This window comes from Alosa alosa, chromosome 6, assembly GCF_017589495.1.
Source record: "Alosa alosa isolate M-15738 ecotype Scorff River chromosome 6, AALO_Geno_1.1, whole genome shotgun sequence".
Taxonomy (NCBI): Eukaryota; Metazoa; Chordata; class Actinopteri; order Clupeiformes; family Clupeidae; genus Alosa; species Alosa alosa.
The window spans coordinates 16,984,424-17,007,388 of NC_063194.1; the positions used below are offsets into that span (position 1 = coordinate 16,984,424).

Consider the following 22,965-nt stretch of genomic DNA (forward strand, 5'->3'; position numbering starts at 1 on the left):
TTGTGATTCAACTGCAATATTGTATTGTCTAGGCTTGTATCCATGAGTAGGCTACATCACAATTAAGTGATGTAGGCCTACTTAACCCTCCTGTTGTGTTCGCGGACAAATGTGACCGATTGACAATTCTTTTCTCTCAAAAATATTGTTAATTTATTCTGACTACCATGAGGCTCCTTGACTTTGTTAACACAGGACATCTGAACACACAAAACACATTTTGATAATTTTTATAACAATTTGAGTGTTTTAACTTTAGAACACCCATGTGTATTTCCGGTCAAAAATGACCGGCCATTAGAAATGAATGGGTGAGAAAATGGTCAGTGTATAAAATTAAGTCCAGGCACATACTTATTGATCAGATGGACTGTACATGTGCTTCTGTACATTAAAACACACACACACAAACACACCCTCACTCTCCCTCTTTGCTTCTATGCCAGCGCCCACTGGAACCTTTCCCCTTTCTGAGCATGAGCTCAGGTCAGTGAGGCCTGCAGGCCATAAATAGCAAATGGAACTACAAAACTGTTTATATTTAATAGAATACAAGTTGATACAAAGGTCTATCACAACATTAGATTATAATAATGGTGTTATACTATGGATTTATAACAAGTTATAATCTAGCGAGCACAAAACTAGTAAACATAAAACGAACACAACAGGAGGTTTAATCATTTCCTGTAACACTGAAAACAGTTTGTTTCCCCTTCTCAGAATGTGTAAGGTAGCTTATGTAGAGGACTGGGATTGTTATTCAGTGGTTCTTAAACTTTTTGTCTGGCGACCCCCCAAAAAACATGGGCCAAGTCTCGCGACCCATTATTTTAGAAAAGACAGGAGTTCCTACCATGTGTTTATAAAAAAAAAAAGTCCAGTCTCACCAGTCAGAATTTGTAGAATGAGTAGTCCCACCACAAACAGCAAGCCTAGCCCACACTTGTAAACAAGCCCTCCCACCAGAAATGCGTAAGCAAAATCCTGGCGGGAGTTGACCTGACTGAAGATTCTATTGCTACATTGCTATCTTGACATGAACATTAACATCACACAGGGCATGTCAGTGCCTTATTATAGTCATATTAACAACTTTTATTTCCATTAATTGGATGCACACTATATGGAAAACGTTTACATAGCTGCGGTATAAGGTACGTTTGGTTTATATAAGAATAGTTATATAGTTTAAATCTATAACTAAGCTAACTGCTAGCTAACATCAGGTAACATCAGTCAAGCCTGTTTTCGTGTAGCAGCTAGCATCAGAGACTTTAGGTTAGGGTTGTACGTCAACTTATTTAGGGTTAAAGTTAAGGCTAAAAAAAACATTAACTTTTCAGTTGATCTCAAACATGTCAGTGGAGACGTCTTAAATTACCAGTAATATGTGAAACCTTGAATGATGTTACAAACAGGATTACAGAGCCGAGAAAATGTCCAACATGGATGTAATTTACCAGAAGGTTCACTTCAGGCATGACCCACGCTGGTCCGCAATTACCGGACCCAGTGCTGATGATGTGGTGCTGTGTGTTGCCTGTGTCATTGAGATGATGGAGAGCAAAGATGTTTCGGTAAGTGTAAACTCTAGTAGGAGTAACTGTAACCAAGCTATTGTATTACTTAGAAGTTATGTCCTTGCAGTGTGTACGAAAGTCAGTGGCATTGGCTGGAGTTGGTGGAGTTCTAAAGCGATCCCCTGGAGCCATCAAAGAGTTGCTCTCCCAGGATACCAGAGTCTGTCTACACTTCATTGCCTCTTTACTGGGTAAGATTAGTGATATTCTAATATAGATAATAGATATAATAGCAATAGATATCATTTTGGAGAATAATATATATATATATATATATAATTATGCTGCGACTAACGATTATTTTATGATTAATCTATTAGTCGTTTGATGAACAAAATGTCAGGAAATGTTGAAAAAATAGATTAGAGTTTCCAAAAGCCTAAGATTCTGATTCGGCCAGCAGGCCAGGTATGCAAATTGGACCCAAATGCAGACAGACAGAAGAATAAAACCAAGGTAGCGCTTTAATGCAAATATACTGGCAGGATCCAGCGCACAGGAAACGGGAACAAAAACACCTTCAGTGAAAAATCACTTCAAAAACAGACTTGGCTCTTACTCAAAAAAACAAGCTTGAACTTAAACACAGACTTGACCTTAGACCGAGACGTGACTTGATCACAAGGAAATGCAAGACACTTACATTGAGACTGAGCTAGGACTCCAACGAAAACAAACCAGCAAAGCAAAAAACAGAAGACAGGGTTTAAATACTCTGACTAACAAGGGAAAGTGGTAGCAGGTGTGTGGGACTCAGTTAGCAGAATTAACAAGGCACAGGTAGAAAGGGACATGGCAACAATAAGGCTATTTCACAGTGTCCAGGTGTCCGGCCTCGTTGATGTTAATGATGCCTTAATTGGCAGGGTAAAACGTCTTCCTGCTTTTGTCTTTCCTGTGGACTTTTCTTTTGCTGTCTATGGGACAGTGCTGTTCCACAGGAAGTGGATTTACACAGCGGCCCCATCTTGTGAAATGGGCTAGTCAGGGTACGTACAAGTGAGGGGTGGAGGCAAGGAACAAAAGCACATGACAAGGGTACAAACAAAGGAACACAAGGTACAGGTCACAGGAAGTAAACCAAGGAAAAGTATGACATGGCAAGACACACAAAAAATACATCACTACATAAAACAAGGGGAAACATGGTCAGGATCTGAAGATCGTGACAGATTCTGCCTTGTTTTGTCCACACTCCAACACTATTTTGTTTACTGGCATTACTGAGGAGTAAGTAGATAGACCTAAAACTCAAAATATTCAACTATAAGAAACTGCAAACAAACAAAGAAATTTTAGGTATTTTCCTGAAATAAATACACAAACCGATTAATTAACAAATTGTTCCAGCCGTAATATACTGTTGCTTTTCTTAGCTATTGTAAATATAAAAACCAACAAAACTATTAAATCCACACCTTAAAGTGCAGACATTTCAGTCGTGTCAATCAAATACTTATTTACTTCTATTCTAGTTCAATAGTATTAGGCTAAACTATGTGAATACCTCCAGTATACCTCTACAAACATGATCATGCACAATCAGCATTTATGCAAGAGAGCCCTTTTGTGTTAATGTATTATATCAACATCCTCTCCAGGGATGCTTCGCTCTTCTGAAGACTCAGCCACTTTGGAACAGGGTATACAAGGTAAGGCATACCACCATTATTTTGGTTTTCCTTTTACTAATTTACTTCAACGAGGCTCTGGCTCTTTGAATGTGGGTAGGGAACTGTGTGGCCTATATATTTTTTTTTATGATGACACTACATGCACAAGGTGCTAAATTGTTCTCCGCATGGTGATTTACTGACTGTATTGCTTGACAGAGTGCTGGGTTGTACCAGGAGGTTTGTAAATTGGGAGAAGCAGTACAAGTTGCAGGAGTACTTCACAGTGCAGTGCACAGTGCAACATATCTTATGAAACTTGATAGAATTGTCTAAATGTGTCAAATGGTCCATTTCATTTAGAAAGCATAGGAAATTGAACGTGGCAGCTAATGCTGAGGGTAAGTGCTAATGCTGAGGGTAAGTGCTTGCATGTGGGTGCATTTGGTTACAATGGTGAGTATAAAGTACATTTAGGGTTATTGTGTGTGTGTGCTTTATTTGTGCTAATGTTTGTGTGTCTGTTTGTGTGTGTGTGTCTCTGTGTGTGTGTGCCATAGTTCTAGTTCATCTGCTTTTGGAGCTGCAGAGCGAGCAATTTGTACAGGACGTACTGAATGACATCCACACACAGGTATGACTGAGACCTTTCCACTGGAACAGAAAGTTATTTCTTACACAGTTGAATGACAAGTTTCACTGGAACAGTTATATTTTTGGGTTCCGGGATTTCTGTGCAGGTCCAAATATAATGATACTGTATATATGTTTGTGTCAGTTCACATAAGAACTGTCAGTCCAAAACATAGACTGCAGAATCTTTGCATCTACAAGACCCATGGGTATGTGATGTCTAGTATTTTTAAAATAGCATTTCATCATGTAAAAGTCTGGTAACATGGTGATCAAAAATGTTGTCACGAGAACAAGCATCGTCATTTTAGTCCATATTCTTTACATATCATTCCCTGTTTCCTGACTCTAGAGGTGAGTGTTCTTGGTCTGTTTACCCTTTGTTTGGTAAACAAATTGCCCATAGGCGCCTCAGTATTAATATGTCACTCACATCAAGGTGTGAAGAAGGGCTACCAAGGTTGGATATCAATGTTTGCAATATCCCAATGTTTGGACACAACACAATATTGCAATATCCCAATGTTTGGACACAAATGTGGGCCTGATCTTATGTAACTGCACAGTGCACACACTAGTTAAACACAGTTTAGTTTTAAAACCTAAGTAGGTGCCAATGTAGAAACATCTGATTTTAACTGAGTGAACTGTTTTTTGAATCTAATTTTAAGTTCCTGTATTAAAAAAAAATAAAATAAAGTAAAACTAAATAGTAGACATTCAGTTGGGTGTGATACAGCTGTTGGATACGTTATAATTTGCAGAAATTAATCTTACATTGCAGAAATCTTACATTTGCAGAAATTAATCTTACATATCCTTGGCTTGTGTGTCATGTAGAACATTCAAATCAGTTCTTCCCATCACTCCATGAAAGAAAGATTTATTAAAGAATACCTGTAGAAGCTATTGTGTTATCATAAGCAGGCTTGGAATTTCACCATTCTGGGGGCAAGGCCATTTGGCCTTCAGTTGGGCATATTTGGTGGGGGGCACAAAGGCCACATGTCAGGGCACCAAGGCCAAAGTTAACTGTACAGTAGTAGCATATAAAAATGATCAAAGTTGTATTTAGCCTATTCACTGCAGTAGACCTGCATCACTGTATGAAACATTACAAAAACATGAAACATGACATATTACATAGAACTGTAAATCATCTGATCATCTAATAATTACAGATATCTAGGCTATATATAACATTTATTTTATATTTGGCCTGCTATGAAATCATGTATTGAACAATTTAAGCACAGCTCAGCTTTAAGAAACTCAAATAGCCTAGATGCATGCTTAGCATTTTGTGATCATTAAGGCTACTTTCACAAACTCTCTGATTTACCAATATCTAGGCGATATTTGTAACATTTAGTTGGTATTTGGCCCGTTATGAAATCATGTGGAACAATTTAAACATATTGTAAAACTTAAAGCCCAAATTTGGAGACATCCATGCATGTCGAAATTTACTGCAAATTCAAAACTGGATTACTCTGGAACAGCTAACTGTACTGTACTGCTTTACACCTTTGTGTTCGGTAAGGTCTGCTGTTTATTCTGATATATGGTTTGTCATGTGTTAACAGAAGGGTTCGTGAAGTATTCCACCGAGATGAATGGGTAGGGAGATCATAGACGCAAAACCTTCAGTAGAATGTATGATTAAATTGAATTATATTATTTACTTTTCTCGCAAACCGTTCAACACAGCAATTATCGGCTAACATCGTTTAAAAGCTGAGAAAAAGCTCTTTCATGTGACACTTGTGATGTCTGTGTGATGATGAGTAGGCTAGGCTACTTCACGAGTAGTTCAACTGAGAAGAATGGGTGAATTTGGACGCACTTTCTTTCTTGCGCTGTCACTTTCTCCACTGTGTAAAAGACTAAATTAATTTGCGCTGTGAATGCTAAGATTATTTTGACAGGCCACAGGCTAAATAAAAATAGCTATTAGGACGCAAAGCAGAATATTAAAAGAAGGGGGCACCAAGGCCACCGTGGCCTGTAAACCTCTGATTTTCAAAGGGGCATCACGGCCAACGCAAGGGGCTACGACGGCCATGGTCGTCGTGGCCGCCGTGAAATTCCTACCCTAATAAGTGTCATAGTTAATTAGAATGACAATGTCAACACCATATACTGTAACAACAACAACATGAAGAAATATATTGTTGGGGAACAAAAGAAACCCTACAGCCAATAAGAATCAGACTTTCTTATCATTGGTCAGTTTGGATGTTAATATCATTATAATTACAGTCTTTATAGTTATAGTTCTTGGTGGACAGGCCTTAAGAATTATAACGAATGATTTGTGTCGATATCTCTTTTTTTTCCCTCCAGCTTAGTCAGCAGGCGAGTGTGAGAGGCTTCTTACCCATCTTCACATTCCTGGGGAAGCTGGTGGATGCACTTCCTGCTCTGCCCCAGACTTTAGCCTGCCATCACGGTAATGAGCAAACCCACAGACACGTGTGTTCACCCAGTACATATTTATATATGAAGGCAGAGAGTGACTGGCATCTAAGCTTACCATTAGTTAATAGCTGTGGGCTTACTGGAAGGGCCTAAATTAAGCGAGGTTTGCGAGTATTGCGCATCATTTATTCCAGTCCCACAACTCTAGCCATCATAATGCGAGAAATTCCTGCACAAATTTTACAGTGCTGTCTGTCTAATAACGTTAATCTAGTAATGGAGCGGTGTGAAAGCGGGACTACTGACCAGACGGACTAATCTTTGACTTGAATTGAACGTAGCCCCATGCAGAGACACGTGCACAGAACCACTTTGTGGATACTTCTCTCTCTATCTCCCTCACTCAGCAGGATTTGTCACCGCTGAATTTATTAATTAGTCATTGCGCTTCTACATCAACTGCTAACCAACAGGAAATGAAAACAAAAGTTTAGGGATCAGGAACTGTCAGGAATTTTGCAAACACAGAAGCATTACAGAAAAGTGGCCATGAGACGTGAGGGAGTAGACACAGTGCACAGTAGGCCTACTTTCACTTTCCAGAGTGCGCATTCATTATTAACCCCCCCCATTTCAGAAGCAATGCAGAATAACAATAACCTTTTAATTAGTTTCTTCTAAAAATAACTCTACATACATGCACATACTCAGATGCTTTGTGAAATTGCATGTGTATACCAAATCAAACATTGGGAAAGATTTTAGGAAAAGTAAAGAATCCATGAAGGTAATGAATAATGAACATTTCTTGAAAAGCTTGAAAATAAAAAGCGTCTGCTCTCCTTCTCTTACCTTTATTAGCCCTGTTTGTGTTTCTCAGTTCAGTCTGACAATAGAGGTAACTCTGTCTGATGTTGGCTAGGGGATCCTGTATGTTTTGTGTGAAAGAGTCTCAATGCCCTGCTGACTGGGGGATTCTCATAATTGTTTCAAAGCTGTCATCTCCATAACACGTGTAGGTAGATGGTGGCTGTTTGTGTTGAAGGTGCAGTGTGTCATATCTGTGTGTGTGTGTGTGTGTGTGTGTGTGTGTGTGTGTGTGTGTGTGTGTGTGTTTGTATGTGTGCGTGTGGGTGGGTGGGTGTGTGCTGGGGATGGCTTTACCTCTGCAATGCTATGCTTGAATCCACCGGCCCATGCAGGCAGCCACTATTGACTGTTTTGGCCTTGTCGGTAGACAAAGGGGCCTTTCGTTCTTCATATTCCAAACACACACATACATACACACACACACACACACACACACACACACATTTTTCTGTTGCATATTATCCCTGTACAGATGCAAAAGCAATGAATATTTCTGTAATACATTCATATACTGTTTAAACCACCGAACAGCAGGCTGGATCTTATCAACATCTCTTGCTCTGGGCTACAAACAGAAATCAGTGGATTTTTACATTATTAATGTATTTTCCCTGCTGAACAAGTCAGCTCGACTCTCCTCTGCTCTGCTCTGCTGTCTTCTCTCCTTCGCTGTCCTGGGGTTTATCTGCCGGAGCCACACCGCACCACAGCTCACACAGCCATGCCCAACCAGCTGAGGCCCGCCAGCGAGACCCTGAACCTGACATCATCTCCACGTGTTTATTGCGTTTAGACTATCAAAGTCAAAGTCAAAGACCCTTTATTGAACCATGTTGACATACATCATCTATCCCCACAAGACATATTTTACCAATTTTAAGTCCACAGACAAACATAACATTTTAGTAAATAAGTAAATAAGAGGGCACATATAATAATGAAAAAAATCTATAATCTATATATAACTATAATCTGTGTGTGGTGAATCCTCCATCTAGACAAGTGCCATTTCAAGAAAAAGTCCTTGTACTGTATATGGGTCTAGAGGCATTTCTTAGTAAAAGTTGGGAACAGGACTTTTTTTTATCATAATTAACATGTGCTGAATCCAACTAGCCCTGTTCCCAAGCAGAATTTTGAGTTTTTGACCATCTAATTAGCATAAACAAAATGGCTGCCAAAATGGCGATTTACTTCAGACTGCCATCATTATACCATGTAAATAAATTAATATTGTTCACATCTGTGCATCTCAGAAATCTCCCGTGGGCAATAAATAAAAAGTAAAGGCTATGAAAAATATAAAAATGCAAAAAAAAAACTATTATTATGCTAATTAACCTTATTATCACCTTATTATACTCTTGACTATGTTTACGGTCCTCTTTGACAAAGAGTGTGGCCTGACTTCATTGGTAAACATCTTCTTCATGGTGGGGAGACACATGTTTGGAGTTTAAAATCATTGGAGTTCCTTTGAACTAATCACGAACAACCGTTAACTAACAAGCTAGCATCATATCCTTGATTCCAAATGGGAAAGATGGCCAGCAGTCACATGTTTCATTTGATTAGATTATCTTAGATTCAACTTCATTGTCATTGTGCAGAGTACTAAAAATATATAAGTGTATATGCAGTATGAGCAGTATAAATATCAGTAGAATAGTAGAATATCGCTATGGGGGGGGTTGATGGAGGGGTGTGAGGAACCAGTGATGCGTTGAGCAGTTTTCACCATCCTCTGCCGTGCTTTCCAGTCGGAGGCAGAGCAGTTGCCACCATACTGTGACACAGTTGGTGAGGATGCTCACAATGGTGCAGAGGTTTAGAAGTTCACCAGGATCTGAGGAGAGAGGTTGTGTTCTTTAGTCTCTTCAGGAAGAAGAGATGCTGGTGAGCCTTCTTGATCAAGGTAGAGGTGTTGAGGGTCCAAGAGAGGTCCACAGAGATGTGGACACCGAGAAACATGAACTGGTGACATGCTCCACCTCAGTCCTGTTGATGAGGATGGGGCTTTGTGTGCTAGCTTTTGACTTCCTGAAGTCCACAATGAGGTCTTTGGTCCTCTTGGTGTTGAGAGCCAGGTTGTTGTCGGTGCTCCGCGATGTTAGGTGCTGGACCTCCCTGCAGGCTGTCTCATTATTGTTGCTGATGAGAGCAATCACCGTAGTGTTGTCTGCAAACTTGACAATGGTGTTAGAGCCATGTACAGGTATACAGTTGTAGGTGAAGAGGGAGTAAAGGAGGGCTCAGCACACGCCGGTGTTCAGGGTGAGGGTTGAGTGGGTGAGGTTATCTAATCTAACAGACTGCGGTCTGTTGGTTAGGAAGTCCAGAATCTAGTTTCAGAGGGAGGTATTGATGTCCAGTTCACTGAGTTTGGTGATCAGTTTGGAGGGGATAATGGTGTTGAATGCTGAACTGAAGTCAATGAACAGCATTCTCACATAGGTGTTGCTATTGTCAAGGAGGGACAGGGCAGAGTGAATTGCCGTAAAGATGGCATCCTCTGTGCTCCTGTTCTGGCAAATTCTCTTGAAGCACTCTATACTGCAAACAAAATCTTTCTTAAGCATGATCATCATAATTACATGAATTTTAGGATAGTTGCTCATGCATTCATCATGTCTGTGGCCCCTCAACTAAAGTAGTTAATAATGACATGTGTTTAGAGAACTCCAAAGTTATGAGAATTTGAGGAGTGATGACCACATTTTTGGCAGAAAAATAAAGTCATGATCATGGTTAATACATCATAATTCATAATGATGTGCCCATCGTACCTAATACTTTAGTAATGTGTTCATGGATGAGGTCACAAATGACAAACTATGGACTCAGTAAATTCCTGATGATTAATAAGATATTAATGAATGAAGTAATACATCAATCATGAATTACTTAATGTACACTTACCGTAAAGTGTTACCGAAATGGGTAAAGGCCTGTGTAACTTAATCCGAGACTACATACATTACCAACCTAATTCGCTTCAATTATGTAAAATGTAATGTAAATCAGGTTTTATGGCCAAGTATACTTGGGTATACAAGGAATTTGTCTCTGCATGTATCCCATCCGTGAATGAGTGAACACACAGGTCACACATTAAAGCACACATTAACCTGGAGCAGTGAGCTGCCTTGCTACAGTGATGCCCGGGGAGCAGTGAGGGGCTAGGTGCCTTGCTCAAGGGCACTTCAGCCGTGGATGTGGGCATGGGAGACTAGTGCTCAACCTTTCCACCACCCACATATTTCCTACTGGTCGGGGATCAAACCGGCAACCCTTTGGTTTCAAGCCCGAAGACCTAACCAGTAGGCCACAATTTTAAACTTTACATTTCATCACTACACATCTTTCTTGACCCTCAAAAAAGTCTCATTCGTCAAATACTTTGTGCCTGCTCAGTTATAACATTTTAACAATTACATTTTTTTCAGGTAATTAACATAGGCATAATACTAGATTTTTTTTCTTTTTTTCACAGCCTGTATCCTTGATCTATTGGCCAAGGGAGATTTCTGTGAACAATATGAATTAATTTATATGGTATAATGACATCCGCCCAATGAAAGTGCCCAAAATCACCATTTTGGCAACCATTTTGTTTATGCTAATTAGATGGTCATAAACTCAAAATTCAGCTTAAAAAGTCCTGTTCCCAACTTTTACTAAAAAAAAAAAAAAACCTCTAGGAAGCCCATATCTCAAAAATATCACCTGTCTAATCCCCAGTCCAGTCTCACGGATCACGTTCACAGATCCTGCTGTTAAAAGAACCAGACTGGGCCCCGGCCGTGGCGTAACTGGCTGGGGCACCTGCAACATACACCGTCGACCCGGGTACGATTCCCGCTCCGTGGTCCTTTATGGATCCCTTTATGGATTCTCTCTCCCACTAACTTCCTGTCATTCTCCACTATCCTATATGATTGCCAACAAAATTAACTGGCAAGGGTGGTGGTAGTGAAAATGGATGCTGAGTGAAACAAAATATACTGAAAGCCGTCTGAAGATAAACATGAAACAATGGTGGATGCACTTGTGGGAGATTACAAATGAGACAGAAATATACACTGAAATAGAATAAAGAGTGACAGCATCTCTGAGTACTGTTGGCAGTGATTACGCCCATGGCTTACATTCCTTTACTGCTGACTCCCTCTCTCACTCATTACTCTACTGGATGTCATCATCTGTCTGTTTTCTCTCTTCTTCTATCCCTCATATCCATTTTCATTCCATTTCACAGTTCCCTCACATTGTCCTCCCTCCTTTTTCTATAAACAGTTTTTTGAGCACATCTGTAACTTTTCCGTGATTTTTCTTTTGCATTATTTCTGTGGATAATTTCTGTCTCAATAGAAAATCTTTATCTATGTTGACAAGTGTTATTAGTATATATTAGTAAGATTTATTATGGCTTGACAGTGCAGAAGGTTTGACTTTGTTGAAGACATTGGCACAGTGGCTCAGACATAATGATACTGTATGTCATGCAGTCTCAAAAGAAATACATATGAACCTGCTAATTTTGCAACTAGAAATTCACTACATCGATCTCATGCTTTCTCTCTCTCCCTCTTTGTGTCTGTATCTCCCTCCCACTCTCCTCTCCCCTTCTCTCTTTCCATCATTCTCTGTCCTCCCCCTCTCTCTGCCCCTCGCTGTCATCCCCACCCCCTCCCTCTCTCTCTCCCTCTCTCTCTCTCTCTCGCTCCCCCTCCATCTCTCTCCCTCTCTCGCCCAGTGTCTTTGTTGGAGTGGTTGAGTGTGGGGCTGCAGTACCCTGATGAGGTGCTGAAGGCCTCCGTGTGCTACATCTTGCGGAGGGTGTGGGAGGTCCCTGCCGCCACCCAGTCCCTGCCGACCCCTCTTAGAGACAGCATGGCCCGCGCCGTCCTGCACACCCTCCACCACGCCTCCACACCTCAGCTCACCATCAACTGCCTGGGTGAGGGGGCACATGATGGGAGAGGAAGGGAATAAATCATGGGCAATTGAGAGTGTTGAGGATCAGGGGGGTGTTGGGGAATGGGAGTATGCATTAAATGAGGAATGTGGAAGAGAACAATGGTGAGTGTGATTGTCAGCGAGGGGAAAACTTACAGTGGCACTAGTAAATGAAGTATGGAGACACAGAGAGAGTGAGAGAGGAACAGGGGAAGAGTGTGGAAGAGGACAGGTTATCAAGGACATAATGGGAAGAGTGTGGAAGAGGACAGGTTATAGGGGACATAATGGGAAGAGAGTGGAAGAGGACAGGTTATCAAGGACATAATGGGAAGAGTGTGGAAGAGGACAGGTTATAGGGGACATAATGGGAAGAGAGTGGAAGAGGACAGGTTATCGAGGACATAATGGGAAGAGTGTGGAAGAGGACAGGTTATCGAGGACATAATGGGAAGAGTGGAAGAGGACAGGTTATCGAGGACATAATGGGAAGAGTGTGGAAGAGGACAGGTTATCGAGGACATAATGGGAAGAGAGTGGAAGAGGACAGGTTATCGAGGACATAATGGGGGACAGGTTATCGAGGACATAATGGGAAGAGTGTGGAAGAGGACAGGTTATCGAGGACATAATGGGAAGAGTGGAAGAGGACAGGTTATCGAGGACATAATGGGAAGAGTGTGAAAGAGGACAGGTTATTGCATGCTGGACTGTTGCAACAGATGGGGGGTGTGGGGGTGACCAGACCAGAGCTGTATAAGAGATATATCTACAGTATATATACGGCTTTGGACCAGACTGCAGGAGAGGGCTGATAAATTACAGCAAGTCTAATCTGCCACAAAAGAGTCATGGACTCTGCTAAGACACTCACTAAAGACAGTATTTTTTTGCGCTGACCAATAAGACTTTTGTGTGTGCATGGGTGTGTGTGTGTGTTTGCACTTACACCTGTTGTGTATGCATGTGTATGACGTGTGTGTGTGTGTGTGTGTGTGTGTGTATGTGTGTGTGTGTCAGGCCTGTTGAAGCAGATGCTGCAGCTGGGTGAGGTGGTGTCGGTGCTGATGAACTGCAGGACTGAGCTGGTCCCTGACGAGGGCAGTGCGGACTGGCCCTCCTCACAGTACTGCTCTTTACCTCTCGTCCTCAAGAAGGTTCTCATTCAGTCACTCAGGCACACACATACACATACACAGTACACACTCACACACATAAACACACTCACACACACAAATACACATTTAACCAGGCGGATATATGCAGCAGTCATATCAACATAAAAAGGCTTGTGTCCTATGCATAGATTAAGTCCAAGACTGACAGGGAACTTCATAGAGAATTTCTATTGGAAAAGCTTTTAGTAAAGGGCTGGGCTAAATCCATGCAGGAAAGTGGCCCAAAATCATGTAGCGTAGTGGTTCTCAGCCTGGGGAGGATTTCTGGGAGCTGCCAAATCGTGTGTAAAAAATAACATGTTGTAATTTTACATCAAACCATTGCTAAATTCCCATTACTAACACATATGCATACAGACAGAAAAGGCAGTCTATACATTGGCAGTCTGGCTTTAGCGTCAGTAAACTGGCAAAAGTAATAGTGGGCTATAATTTTATGTTTAAGGAAATTGCTGTTATGAATATGACAACGTCCTTTATACTTGTAACACCAGTAATAAAGTTGAAGCCTTATCCAGAAGGTCGCCAAGATCTACCTGATTATTCTGAAAAGTCAAAAAAAGTTGAGAACAGTTTACTATGTTGTTCCTATGCAGCTATGTGTGTAGGTGTACTAGGTAAATTTGTGAACTTAATATGAATAAGCAAATGCTCAAATGCAAATTTCCTCTGACTAAAGATTATTCTGTGTGTGTGTGTGTGTGTTTTACTGCAGTTGCTGTTGAGTGGAGATGAGCTGCTGCAAGTGGCTAGTGCTCGCTGCATGGCTGCTGTGCTGGTTCACTCCCCCAGTCAGTACTGCCCACAGTTCATCCAGGCAGACTTACCTGGTGAGCCAAACCCGGCGTCTATCAAACGTAGGACGGTCGGCTAGTCATCTTATTTGGTCAAATTTGCTGACAAACTAACGCACTGATAGCGCCCTGACAACCCCCCGGTTTCACAGCTCTTTGTTGCAGCAAGCAACTGGTGTCAAGTAGTTGCAGCTCCTCTTGATGCAACCCTTTAGTCTGAACTGGCCTGAACTCCACTGTCTCAGAACATGTTTGTGTGGGTCCCCTGTCTCACTGTCAATCTCACAGTGGTCATGTGGTTGCTCATTCTGCACTTGTGTGTGTATATGTGAGTGTGTGTGTGTGTGTGTGTGTGTGTGTGTGTGTGTGTGTGTGTGTGTTTGTGGGGAGGGGGGTGGGCGGACGCGTGTGAATGTATGAGCCCCCAACAGTCAGTCAGTCTGACTAATACTTGCCTGTCATTGTGTGTGTGTGTGTGTGTGGTGAAGAGTTCCTGTTTGAGCGCTTGAGCAGCAGCAGCAGCGAGGCTATGCTGTGGTCGACTTATGGTTGCCTGCTCTTACTGGCTGAGGAGTCACTGTTCTTTTCCCAGTGTCATACAGTCTATGGTGAGTTCTGTGTGCAAGTGTGTGTGTGTGTGTGTGTGTGCAAGTGTGTGCATGTGTGTGTGCATGTGTGTGTGCAAGTGTGTGCATGTGTGTGCATGTGTGTGTCTGCTTATATTAGTTTGTGTAAATAAATTATTTTCATGTGAGACAGTATAGTGTTTTACAAACAGTATTGTGTTTTTATATTGTATTACAGGGTCATGCTTTATTATGTAGCGTATGTATAAAGAGCCATGCTCTATAGGCCACAGTGAAACAAGAGTGTGTTGTATGTGTTGTGGAAATGCAGTCCGAGCAGGGTCCAGAATTTTGTTTTGTTTTTCATTAGGCAAAATCTCCAAAAATGTGCACAAACTATAGACCCTTTCAACAATAAAAACAAAAACAATGCTTGAACGTTCTATTTGGGCCCCGATCTACTTCCTCTGCATTAAGATAACATATGGAATGTTAAAACGGAAGTCTTGTGGGGCCAACTATGATGCTGATAATGGAACTCTCTTGAAAGGGTCCATACAACGATGCTACCTGAGAGCACAGACACTCTCAGCCGTTCTGTCCTCCTTCGAACCTCTCCCTCTGAGGAACTTTCTGTCCTCTTAAAAGCCCTGCACTAATTGCAGCTAGCTCCTCCAAGAAAACCTTGTTAATACACTAAAGCACAATCGATAAATCCAAATATACATCTTGACATTGTTCAAACAGTACAATTGCTTAAGACCAATCAAACAAGTGGTTAAGCACTATTGTGCGATGTGGGGGGAGGGGGGCAAACCCCACATCGTCACATTTATATATGTGCTGTATATCACAATTCTGTTTGACACCTGGTGGTGGGTGAGACACAGTGCAGTTCAGACAACCCAAGACTCTCTCTCTCTCTCTCTCTCTCTCTCTCTCTCTCTCTCTCTCTCTCTCTCTCTCTCTCTCTCTCTCTCTCTGTGTGCTTGTGGGGATGTGTGTGTGTGTGTGTGTTTGTATGCAGGTATTGAGCCTCTGGTGCGCAGCTTGAAGGATGTCTTGAAGTTGACAAACCTAGAAGTGCAGAAACAAGGACTCCAACTCCTCACTGTCATCTTGGATAGGTAGGAAGTACTGCACCGCACATGGGCCGCCACTGCCCTACTCAGCAAGCACTCTCTGGCACACCATCCCTTATTACCGTATTTTCCTGACTATGAGTCACACTTTTTTCATAGTTTGGCTGGTCCTGCGACTCAGGTACAACAATATATATATATATATATATATATTTTTTTTTTATGCAGCCCTTGCCACTACTAAACCCCTCTTCTACTGCACTGACCCCCCCCCCCCCATTAATGCACAAATAGGCTGACACCAGACATAATTTCACTGCATTTCTTACTTCCAGTAACTATATGCATGTGACAATAAACTTCCTTGTATCCTTGTATCCTTGTATATGTTTTTTTCCTCTTCATGACACATTTTTTGACTGCTGCGACTTATACTCCGGTGCGACTTATAGTCCGGAAAATACGGTATATCCATAATATATTTCTGTTTTGGGGGCGAGTGGGGGGGTCAGGGTACAAATCATTCATGGTATGCACTATATGGCTTTGCTCTATACGTCAGTGTATGCACATGTGTTAACTGGACATTAGTCTATGCAGTCTAGCATTTGCATGCGTTCAGTCTCACACGTAAAAACAAAAACACAAACACAACAGACTGGTCACACAATCACACACATGAACAGATTCAAATCATATGCACACACTGATACACTCTGGTGCGTGTACTCCTATCCAAAAGTAGGACTAAATTCACTTCATTAATTGGACAGTCTTTGCTGACAAGCTGTATGGGTCTAATGAGTTCAGACATGTTTGCATTGAGACTGTAGAAAGCCGTGGAAATACCACTTCTAAATTCTGGAAATTTCACATGGTGTGTTCGGTTGGAGTGGAGTATTTTGGTGAATATGGGTGTGTTGTGTTCACATCTCCCTTTGTAAACAAGTATAACTGTCTGTACCACTAATTGATTGCTGGGGTTTGTTTCCTTGTTGTGTCTACTACAGTACGTACAGTAGTCTACGAGTTTCATCAAGAAGTCAACTAGCTGACTAGTCAAATACTAAAATCACTAGTCAGTGCTGTAGGCAGAAGTCAAATAGTTGTGAACAAATTGGCAAAAGGCTAAACGGGTTAGGTATGCCTATGTATGGAAATACTTCACTGAAAATGAGACCTGTTCCATAGTGACACATAACCTGTGTACAGCTGTGTTAAAGTACAGTAAGAACAGGTGTGCTATGGATTAACCATCTAAAGATGAAACACCCACTGCCAAGCAGTAATGTTAGCACCAGCACTGTACCGGTACATAACGACTAGTTGACAACTATTATGAAAAACTAGTTAAAAAAACTAGCTAACTAGTAAAAAAGTAAAAAGAAAGTAATCGTGAAACTCCTAGTGCCACCTACAAGTTTGAAGTTTTGAAGTTTGCAAGATGTGCCATTAGAGAATGACTTGCAGCATGATTGGCTGAGGACATATCATTAACACTCCACCAAACTCTTACACTGCCATGTGTCTTCACTCCTTGTAAGAAGGAATGCATCTTTAAAATATGGGCCATTACGAATAAATAATTCAGACCTCAGATCTGTTCTGTGTGATGATGACCCTAACTGTCATTTGTGTGAATATAGAAGCATTGAAGCTGCAGACAGCATTTTCAAAATGTCCTGTAGTGCCTATTTAGTTGTCAGCGCTGATGGCTCAGGAATAGCAGCAAGCAGCTCCTCCCAGTGCTGCTAATCTCACACACATTCATTATGTGTGTGTGTGTGTGTGTGTGTGTGTGTGTGTGTGTGTGTGTGTGTGTGTGTGTGTGTGTGTGTGTGTGTGTGTGTGTGTGTGTGTGTGTGTGTGTGTGTGTGTGTGTGTGTGTGTGTGTGTCTGTCGTGTGTGTCTGTGTGTTTCTGTCAGTCCTTCTGTGTCATGTTAATCACTGGTAACGACTCAGCTCAACCCTCACCCATACCACAGTCACTGAAGACATGGCATGTCACCACTTTTGACGCTGACTTCAAGCTGAGGGTTGTGTGTTTGTTGCCACAACGGCCTGAGCAAATACCAAGTGGCTCAGCTGGAGTGGAAAGTGGCTTCTGGATATGTGGTCGGCCTGTTGTGGCAACAATAACAGCTCAACGCACCACTGTTACTTCACGTCTCTCTCAAATCAAAAATATTATGGAGCCCACCGTCTCTGATAGGTCACATATGTTTGTTATTGTTGAGTTTGAAAGCACTTCTGCTGTGACTCTTCCTGTCTGTCTCTTCTGTCTCATTATTCTTCTGTCTCTTATCTATCTTTGGAACTCTCTCTCTCTCTCTCTCTCTCTCTCTCTCTCTCTCTCTCTCTGTAATTTTGTCTTTCTCTTTCTCTTAGTGTGACTCGTTCAGTCTCTCTCTTTTCTCTCTCTCTCTCTCTCTCTCTCTCTGTAATTTTGTCTTTCTCTTTCTCTTAGTGTGACTCGTTCAGTCTCTCTCTTTCTCTCTCTCTCTCTCTTTCTGTAATTTTGTCTCTTTCTATTTCTCTCAGTGTGACTCTCGCTCAGTCTCTCTCTCTCTCTGTGTTTGCAGGCAGCCTGCAGCAGTGCGTCTCTTTCCCACCAGCATGGGCTTTGTGGGTGTGGCGGAGGTGGTGCTGTCGGGCGTGTCCTCCCCCTGCCTGCGGGTGGCCACACATGCAGCACGGGCCGCCACTGCCCTCCTCAGGTGAACGCAAGCGCACTCTGCCCGACCTTCATGCATCTGTGTGTGCATTTGTGCCAGGTGGACATGACCACAGTCCAGCATGTTTAAGCACATACACACACACACACACACACACACACACACACACACACACACACACACGCATGGTCTGAATAAAGATATGTACTAAGGGCCCTATCATGACATTCTAAAGTGCATCGTCACTCGTCAAAAGTCTATTCAAATTTAGTAGGATGTCCAGTTCACATTGGGAGGGGTTTCGTTATCAAACGTGGAGCTCATGGCGCAACAAGGTGTTCCTAGGTTTTTTAATCAGTCATATGGGTGTGTTTGGGGCGTAACATCATTTTAAACCAATGAGAATGACATCTGTCATTCCCTTTAACGGCGCAACGCGCAATATGTCAAATAAATGCATTGGTATTTTGGCATTCAACGGGGCATTTGAATGAGGCTGCTTGCGAGACCGTATGGAATAGTCATTCTTAAACCATGCTTTACTAAAACCTAGCATAGCCTTCACGCATTTGCACTCGTCTATTATTTGAACTCATTGGCAAAGTGAAACTAACTTCACCAAGGAGTCAGTCAACGACAAGACAGTTATATGCAGTTACTTTCACTATTGACTGACAATGGGTTACCACGAAAACATAGGCTGGAAAAAGCAACACTTACCCTAAAATTGCTCAAATGACTGAATAAAACAACATATATCCTGCAGAGGAGTTGCTTATATCTCGTGACAGTGCGTCTTCAGCTGTGCTCCATACGTGTCTCTCGCCTCTCCCCTAATCACTTTTAACTGTCATTACCAATTTGCAAATGATGGTGAATAACTACTCATTATGAGATGTACAGTATTTCGTAATATCTTTATTCTAATTATGTTTCCCATTGTAATCGTGCAATTTGTAATGCTTTTGCATGGGCGCGGCGCTGGTGTGCGTTCATGAATGATAGAAGGATGGTGCGTGCACCTGCCAATATGACTGTTGACATGCGCTCTTAAAATAGCATATGAACAACTCGCCAGTGACTTCTGACCAGGTTTAGGTGGTGTACGATAGCGATTTTTAGACAACACGCCAGGCCCCTCCCTAGGTTGTTAATTGCCACACCCCTGGGCAACAAACGTGCAAAATACCAAATTAAACTTTCCGCGGGTGAAAAACGAGCTTTACGCCATTCGCTGGTGCCCAAAATACAGCCCATGTGCTGCTACACCACACACAGAGGATATACATTCAAATACTTTTGTTAGCTGAATAGAATCTCTCTCTCTCACACACACACACAAAATCATACACATCTTTGTTCATTAATCAATGTACTAATGGAGAACTCTTATGGTAACCTTGGTAACTAATATGGAGAACTCTTATGGTAACCTTGGCCATGTGCTCATATCGATGTGAAATACAGCAGCAACTCTGCTGTCAGATGGAATAGAAGAAAATGAAATGTTAGTCAAAGTTACAAAAGGTTGTGAAAACTTTTTTTATCTATCCACAAAGAAGTATGCACTCTGTTCAGCCTAATGACTTCATGGCCATAACCTTATGTTACACAAGTGCCTGAGTTCTGAATGTGAATGTGTCTCTGCAGGCTACAGCACCAGTCGAGCCCTGTGCAGTATAAAGAGCTGAAGAAGATAGTTGGGGCGATCATCACTAGGTGCACTGAGTTACCCGTGCCCATTACTACACATCAGAGCACCACAGTAAGTTGCTTTTTTGAGTCATGAGCTGGATTTCCATCCAGTGTTGTAATGAACATTCTGACCATTCAAATGGTCCATTCAAAGAAATCCTGACTGGAAGCGCTTGAAATTTGCATGAAATCTTCTATTGCAAAGAATAATTGAATTAGTTACAGGGTAGGATTAACTCTTGCACAGCCTTGCATTTTTGAGGATAAAAACCCACCTATTTGTGTGTGTGTGTGTGTGTGTGTGTGTGTGTGTGTTTGTGCGTGTGTGTGTGTGTGCAGATGTATGATTGTGTTTGAGGCATTAACCTTGTCATTTATGTTCTCAGGGGGTCCCTGGTCCCAAACCCACCAACCAGGCCTCAAAGGCAGGGAGCTTCCTCCTCCAAGCCCTGGTCTGCTTCCAGGAATCCTGCAGGTCAGCGCTCCGTCCCTCTGTAGAACACTGATGTTTTGATAGATAGATCGATAGATAGATAGATAGATAGATAGATACATACATACATACATACATACATACATACATTCATACATACATACATACATACATAGATAGATAGATACATACATACATACATACATACATTCATACATACATACATACATACATACATACATACATACATACATACATTTATTGATCCCCAAGAGGAAATTCAAGATTTTCAGTGCCTGTCTTTTGATGCTGCTGGACTTTTTCTTCCGACAGAGGCGGCACTGTGATGGCTGCAAGTTTGAATGACTGATCCCTTCTACAGTATATGTATAAAAATAGCAAAATGTGTGTGTGTGTAGGCTTGCAGAGCAGTGTTCCTCTGAGCCCAGCCTGAAAGAGAACGCTTTCACAGCCCCCAACCAGCAGAGGAAGGACTCTCTGGAGGCCCTCTGTCTCAGCCTGCTGCGCAGCTGTGATACCGTCCTCATCCCTACTGTCACTGTGAGGCCCCAGACAGACTAGATATACACACACACACACACAAACTCTCTTTCACACAGGCATACATACCGTACTTCCGTAATTGCATAATTTAGAGATGCATATAGATTATTTTAAATTGGTGTATGTACTGTCTGTATGTGTGTGTGTGTGTGTGTGTGTGTGTGTGTGCAGAGGCTGTGTGAGCAGGCCCCCAGTAGCCAGGTGCTGCAGCACTTCTTCTCCATCCTCTCCTACCAGTTCACTCTGCTGCCCTCCCTCATGCCGCTCTTTGCCCTCAAACTGGGTGAGTGGCAGGGGTCAGGGGTCAAAGTAGTTCATTTGCAACATTCATTGAAATATACTGTTTACACACATTTACATTGCTGTGCACTGTATGTACACTGTTTCGTCTTCATAGTATCTGTACTGTATATTGTCTGTTTATTGCATCTTGCCTCGTCTGTAGTATATGCCTGTATTAATATTTTCTTATATGTACATTATCTACATAATGTAATTCATTGTCTATTTATTGTATTGCTAGAGAGCATAATTGGTGAAAAATATTCTGATTCTGAGCACACAAATACTGAGGGAGAAAGATTAATGCTTTTAGAACCTATTTGCAAAAGATTTAAGTGCTGAAAATGCAGGAAATTATATTTACTTTTTTCACTCTATTTTTCCTTGTCTTTTTTGGCAGCTTCATCTGGTTTCATTAGACTGGTATTGGAGCACAAGGCAGCTTTGTGCTCAGGAAACAGGTGATGAGCCATCATTTGGCATCATATGAGGCCCGCTGATTAAATAGAGCAGTTGAACAACAATAAGCATGCATAATATTACAGACTTGTTTTGTCCCTGTTTAGTCTTATATATGTTGGATGAAATAATGTTGATGTGTGTGATACAGTAGACTGCATTCTTTTTGATTTCCTCTCTCTCTCTTTCTCTCTCTCTCTTTCACTCTCTTTCTCCCACCATTCTTTCTCTTGCAGGAATTCAGGTCTGAATGCTGCCTGCTGTGACTTACTGCTAAAACTCTGTAAATGTCTCCTCTCTCAACCAGCCAGTTCACATCAGCAGGGTACGGGGTGTGTGTGTGTGTGTGTGTGTGTGTGTGTGTGTGTGTGTGTGTGTGTGTGTGTGTGTGTGTGTGTGTGTGTGTGTGTGTGTGTGTGTGTGTGTGGTGTATATATGTGTGTGTGTGTGTGTGTCTGTGTGTGTGTGTGTGTGTGTGTGTGTGTGTGTGTGTGTGTGTGTGTGTTCTCTACTGGGGATAGATCTCCCAAAAGCTTAAGTCCTGCCTGAAATAGAACTGAACTAGACATGGAATAAAAATAGATGTGTGATTATGTGTCACTACTGTTTCTCCCTCCCTCTCTCTTTCTCTCTCTCTTCTCCTACCCATCTCTGTTTCTCTCACCTTTCTCTCTACCCCATTCCCTCTCTCTCTCTTTGTCTCTTTGTCTCTCTCTCTTCTATCCATCTTTGTTTCTCTCACCTTTATATCTCCCCCTCTTTTCTCCACCTTCTCTCTCTTTCCCTCTCTCCTTACCTTTCTCACCTTATCTTTCACCTTTACCACCCCCTCTCTCTCTCTCTCTCTCTCTCTCTCTCTCTCTCTCTCTCTCTCTCTCTCTCTCTCTGTAGATGTAGAGGAGCAGTTGGGGCTGCTGGAGGCCTCTCTGCTGTCGCTGTGCAGCCGCCTGGCGGAATGGCCATCCCTGCTGATGGACGCCTCGGGGACCCCCAGAGCCACCCAGCACTGTCTCATCAGCCTGCTGCATGTTGCCCAGCTGCACGGGGACAGGTACGCACGAGCACACGGGGAACACACGCGCACTCATACGGATACATATACACTGACAGGATAGTGCAAATACACACACACACACATACATACACACACACACACA

The 22,965-nt window shown here is 42.0% G+C and overlaps 1 protein-coding gene across 1 annotated transcript in view; it reads left to right on the forward strand.

Annotated features, from left to right (window-relative positions):
• The first annotated feature begins 951 nt into the window (after positions 1 to 951).
• LOC125295675 (meiosis inhibitor protein 1) overlaps positions 952 to 22,965 on the forward strand; it is a 48,390-nt gene continuing 26,376 nt past the window's right edge. Inside the window, exons 1-19 of the mRNA XM_048245026.1 lie at positions 952 to 1,157; positions 1,422 to 1,580; positions 1,651 to 1,774; positions 3,185 to 3,235; positions 3,757 to 3,830; positions 6,176 to 6,281; positions 11,877 to 12,080; positions 13,100 to 13,236; positions 13,973 to 14,087; positions 14,540 to 14,659; positions 15,645 to 15,744; positions 18,283 to 18,417; positions 20,026 to 20,140; positions 20,457 to 20,545; positions 20,923 to 21,064; positions 21,239 to 21,350; positions 21,750 to 21,810; positions 22,045 to 22,133; positions 22,700 to 22,922. Of these exons, the coding sequence (XP_048100983.1) occupies positions 1,440 to 1,580; positions 1,651 to 1,774; positions 3,185 to 3,235; positions 3,757 to 3,830; positions 6,176 to 6,281; positions 11,877 to 12,080; positions 13,100 to 13,236; positions 13,973 to 14,087; positions 14,540 to 14,659; positions 15,645 to 15,744; positions 18,283 to 18,417; positions 20,026 to 20,140; positions 20,457 to 20,545; positions 20,923 to 21,064; positions 21,239 to 21,350; positions 21,750 to 21,810; positions 22,045 to 22,133; positions 22,700 to 22,922 (2,138 nt within the window). The 5' untranslated portion in view covers positions 952 to 1,157; positions 1,422 to 1,439. The remainder of the gene's footprint in view (positions 1,158 to 1,421; positions 1,581 to 1,650; positions 1,775 to 3,184; positions 3,236 to 3,756; positions 3,831 to 6,175; positions 6,282 to 11,876; positions 12,081 to 13,099; positions 13,237 to 13,972; positions 14,088 to 14,539; positions 14,660 to 15,644; positions 15,745 to 18,282; positions 18,418 to 20,025; positions 20,141 to 20,456; positions 20,546 to 20,922; positions 21,065 to 21,238; positions 21,351 to 21,749; positions 21,811 to 22,044; positions 22,134 to 22,699; positions 22,923 to 22,965) is intronic.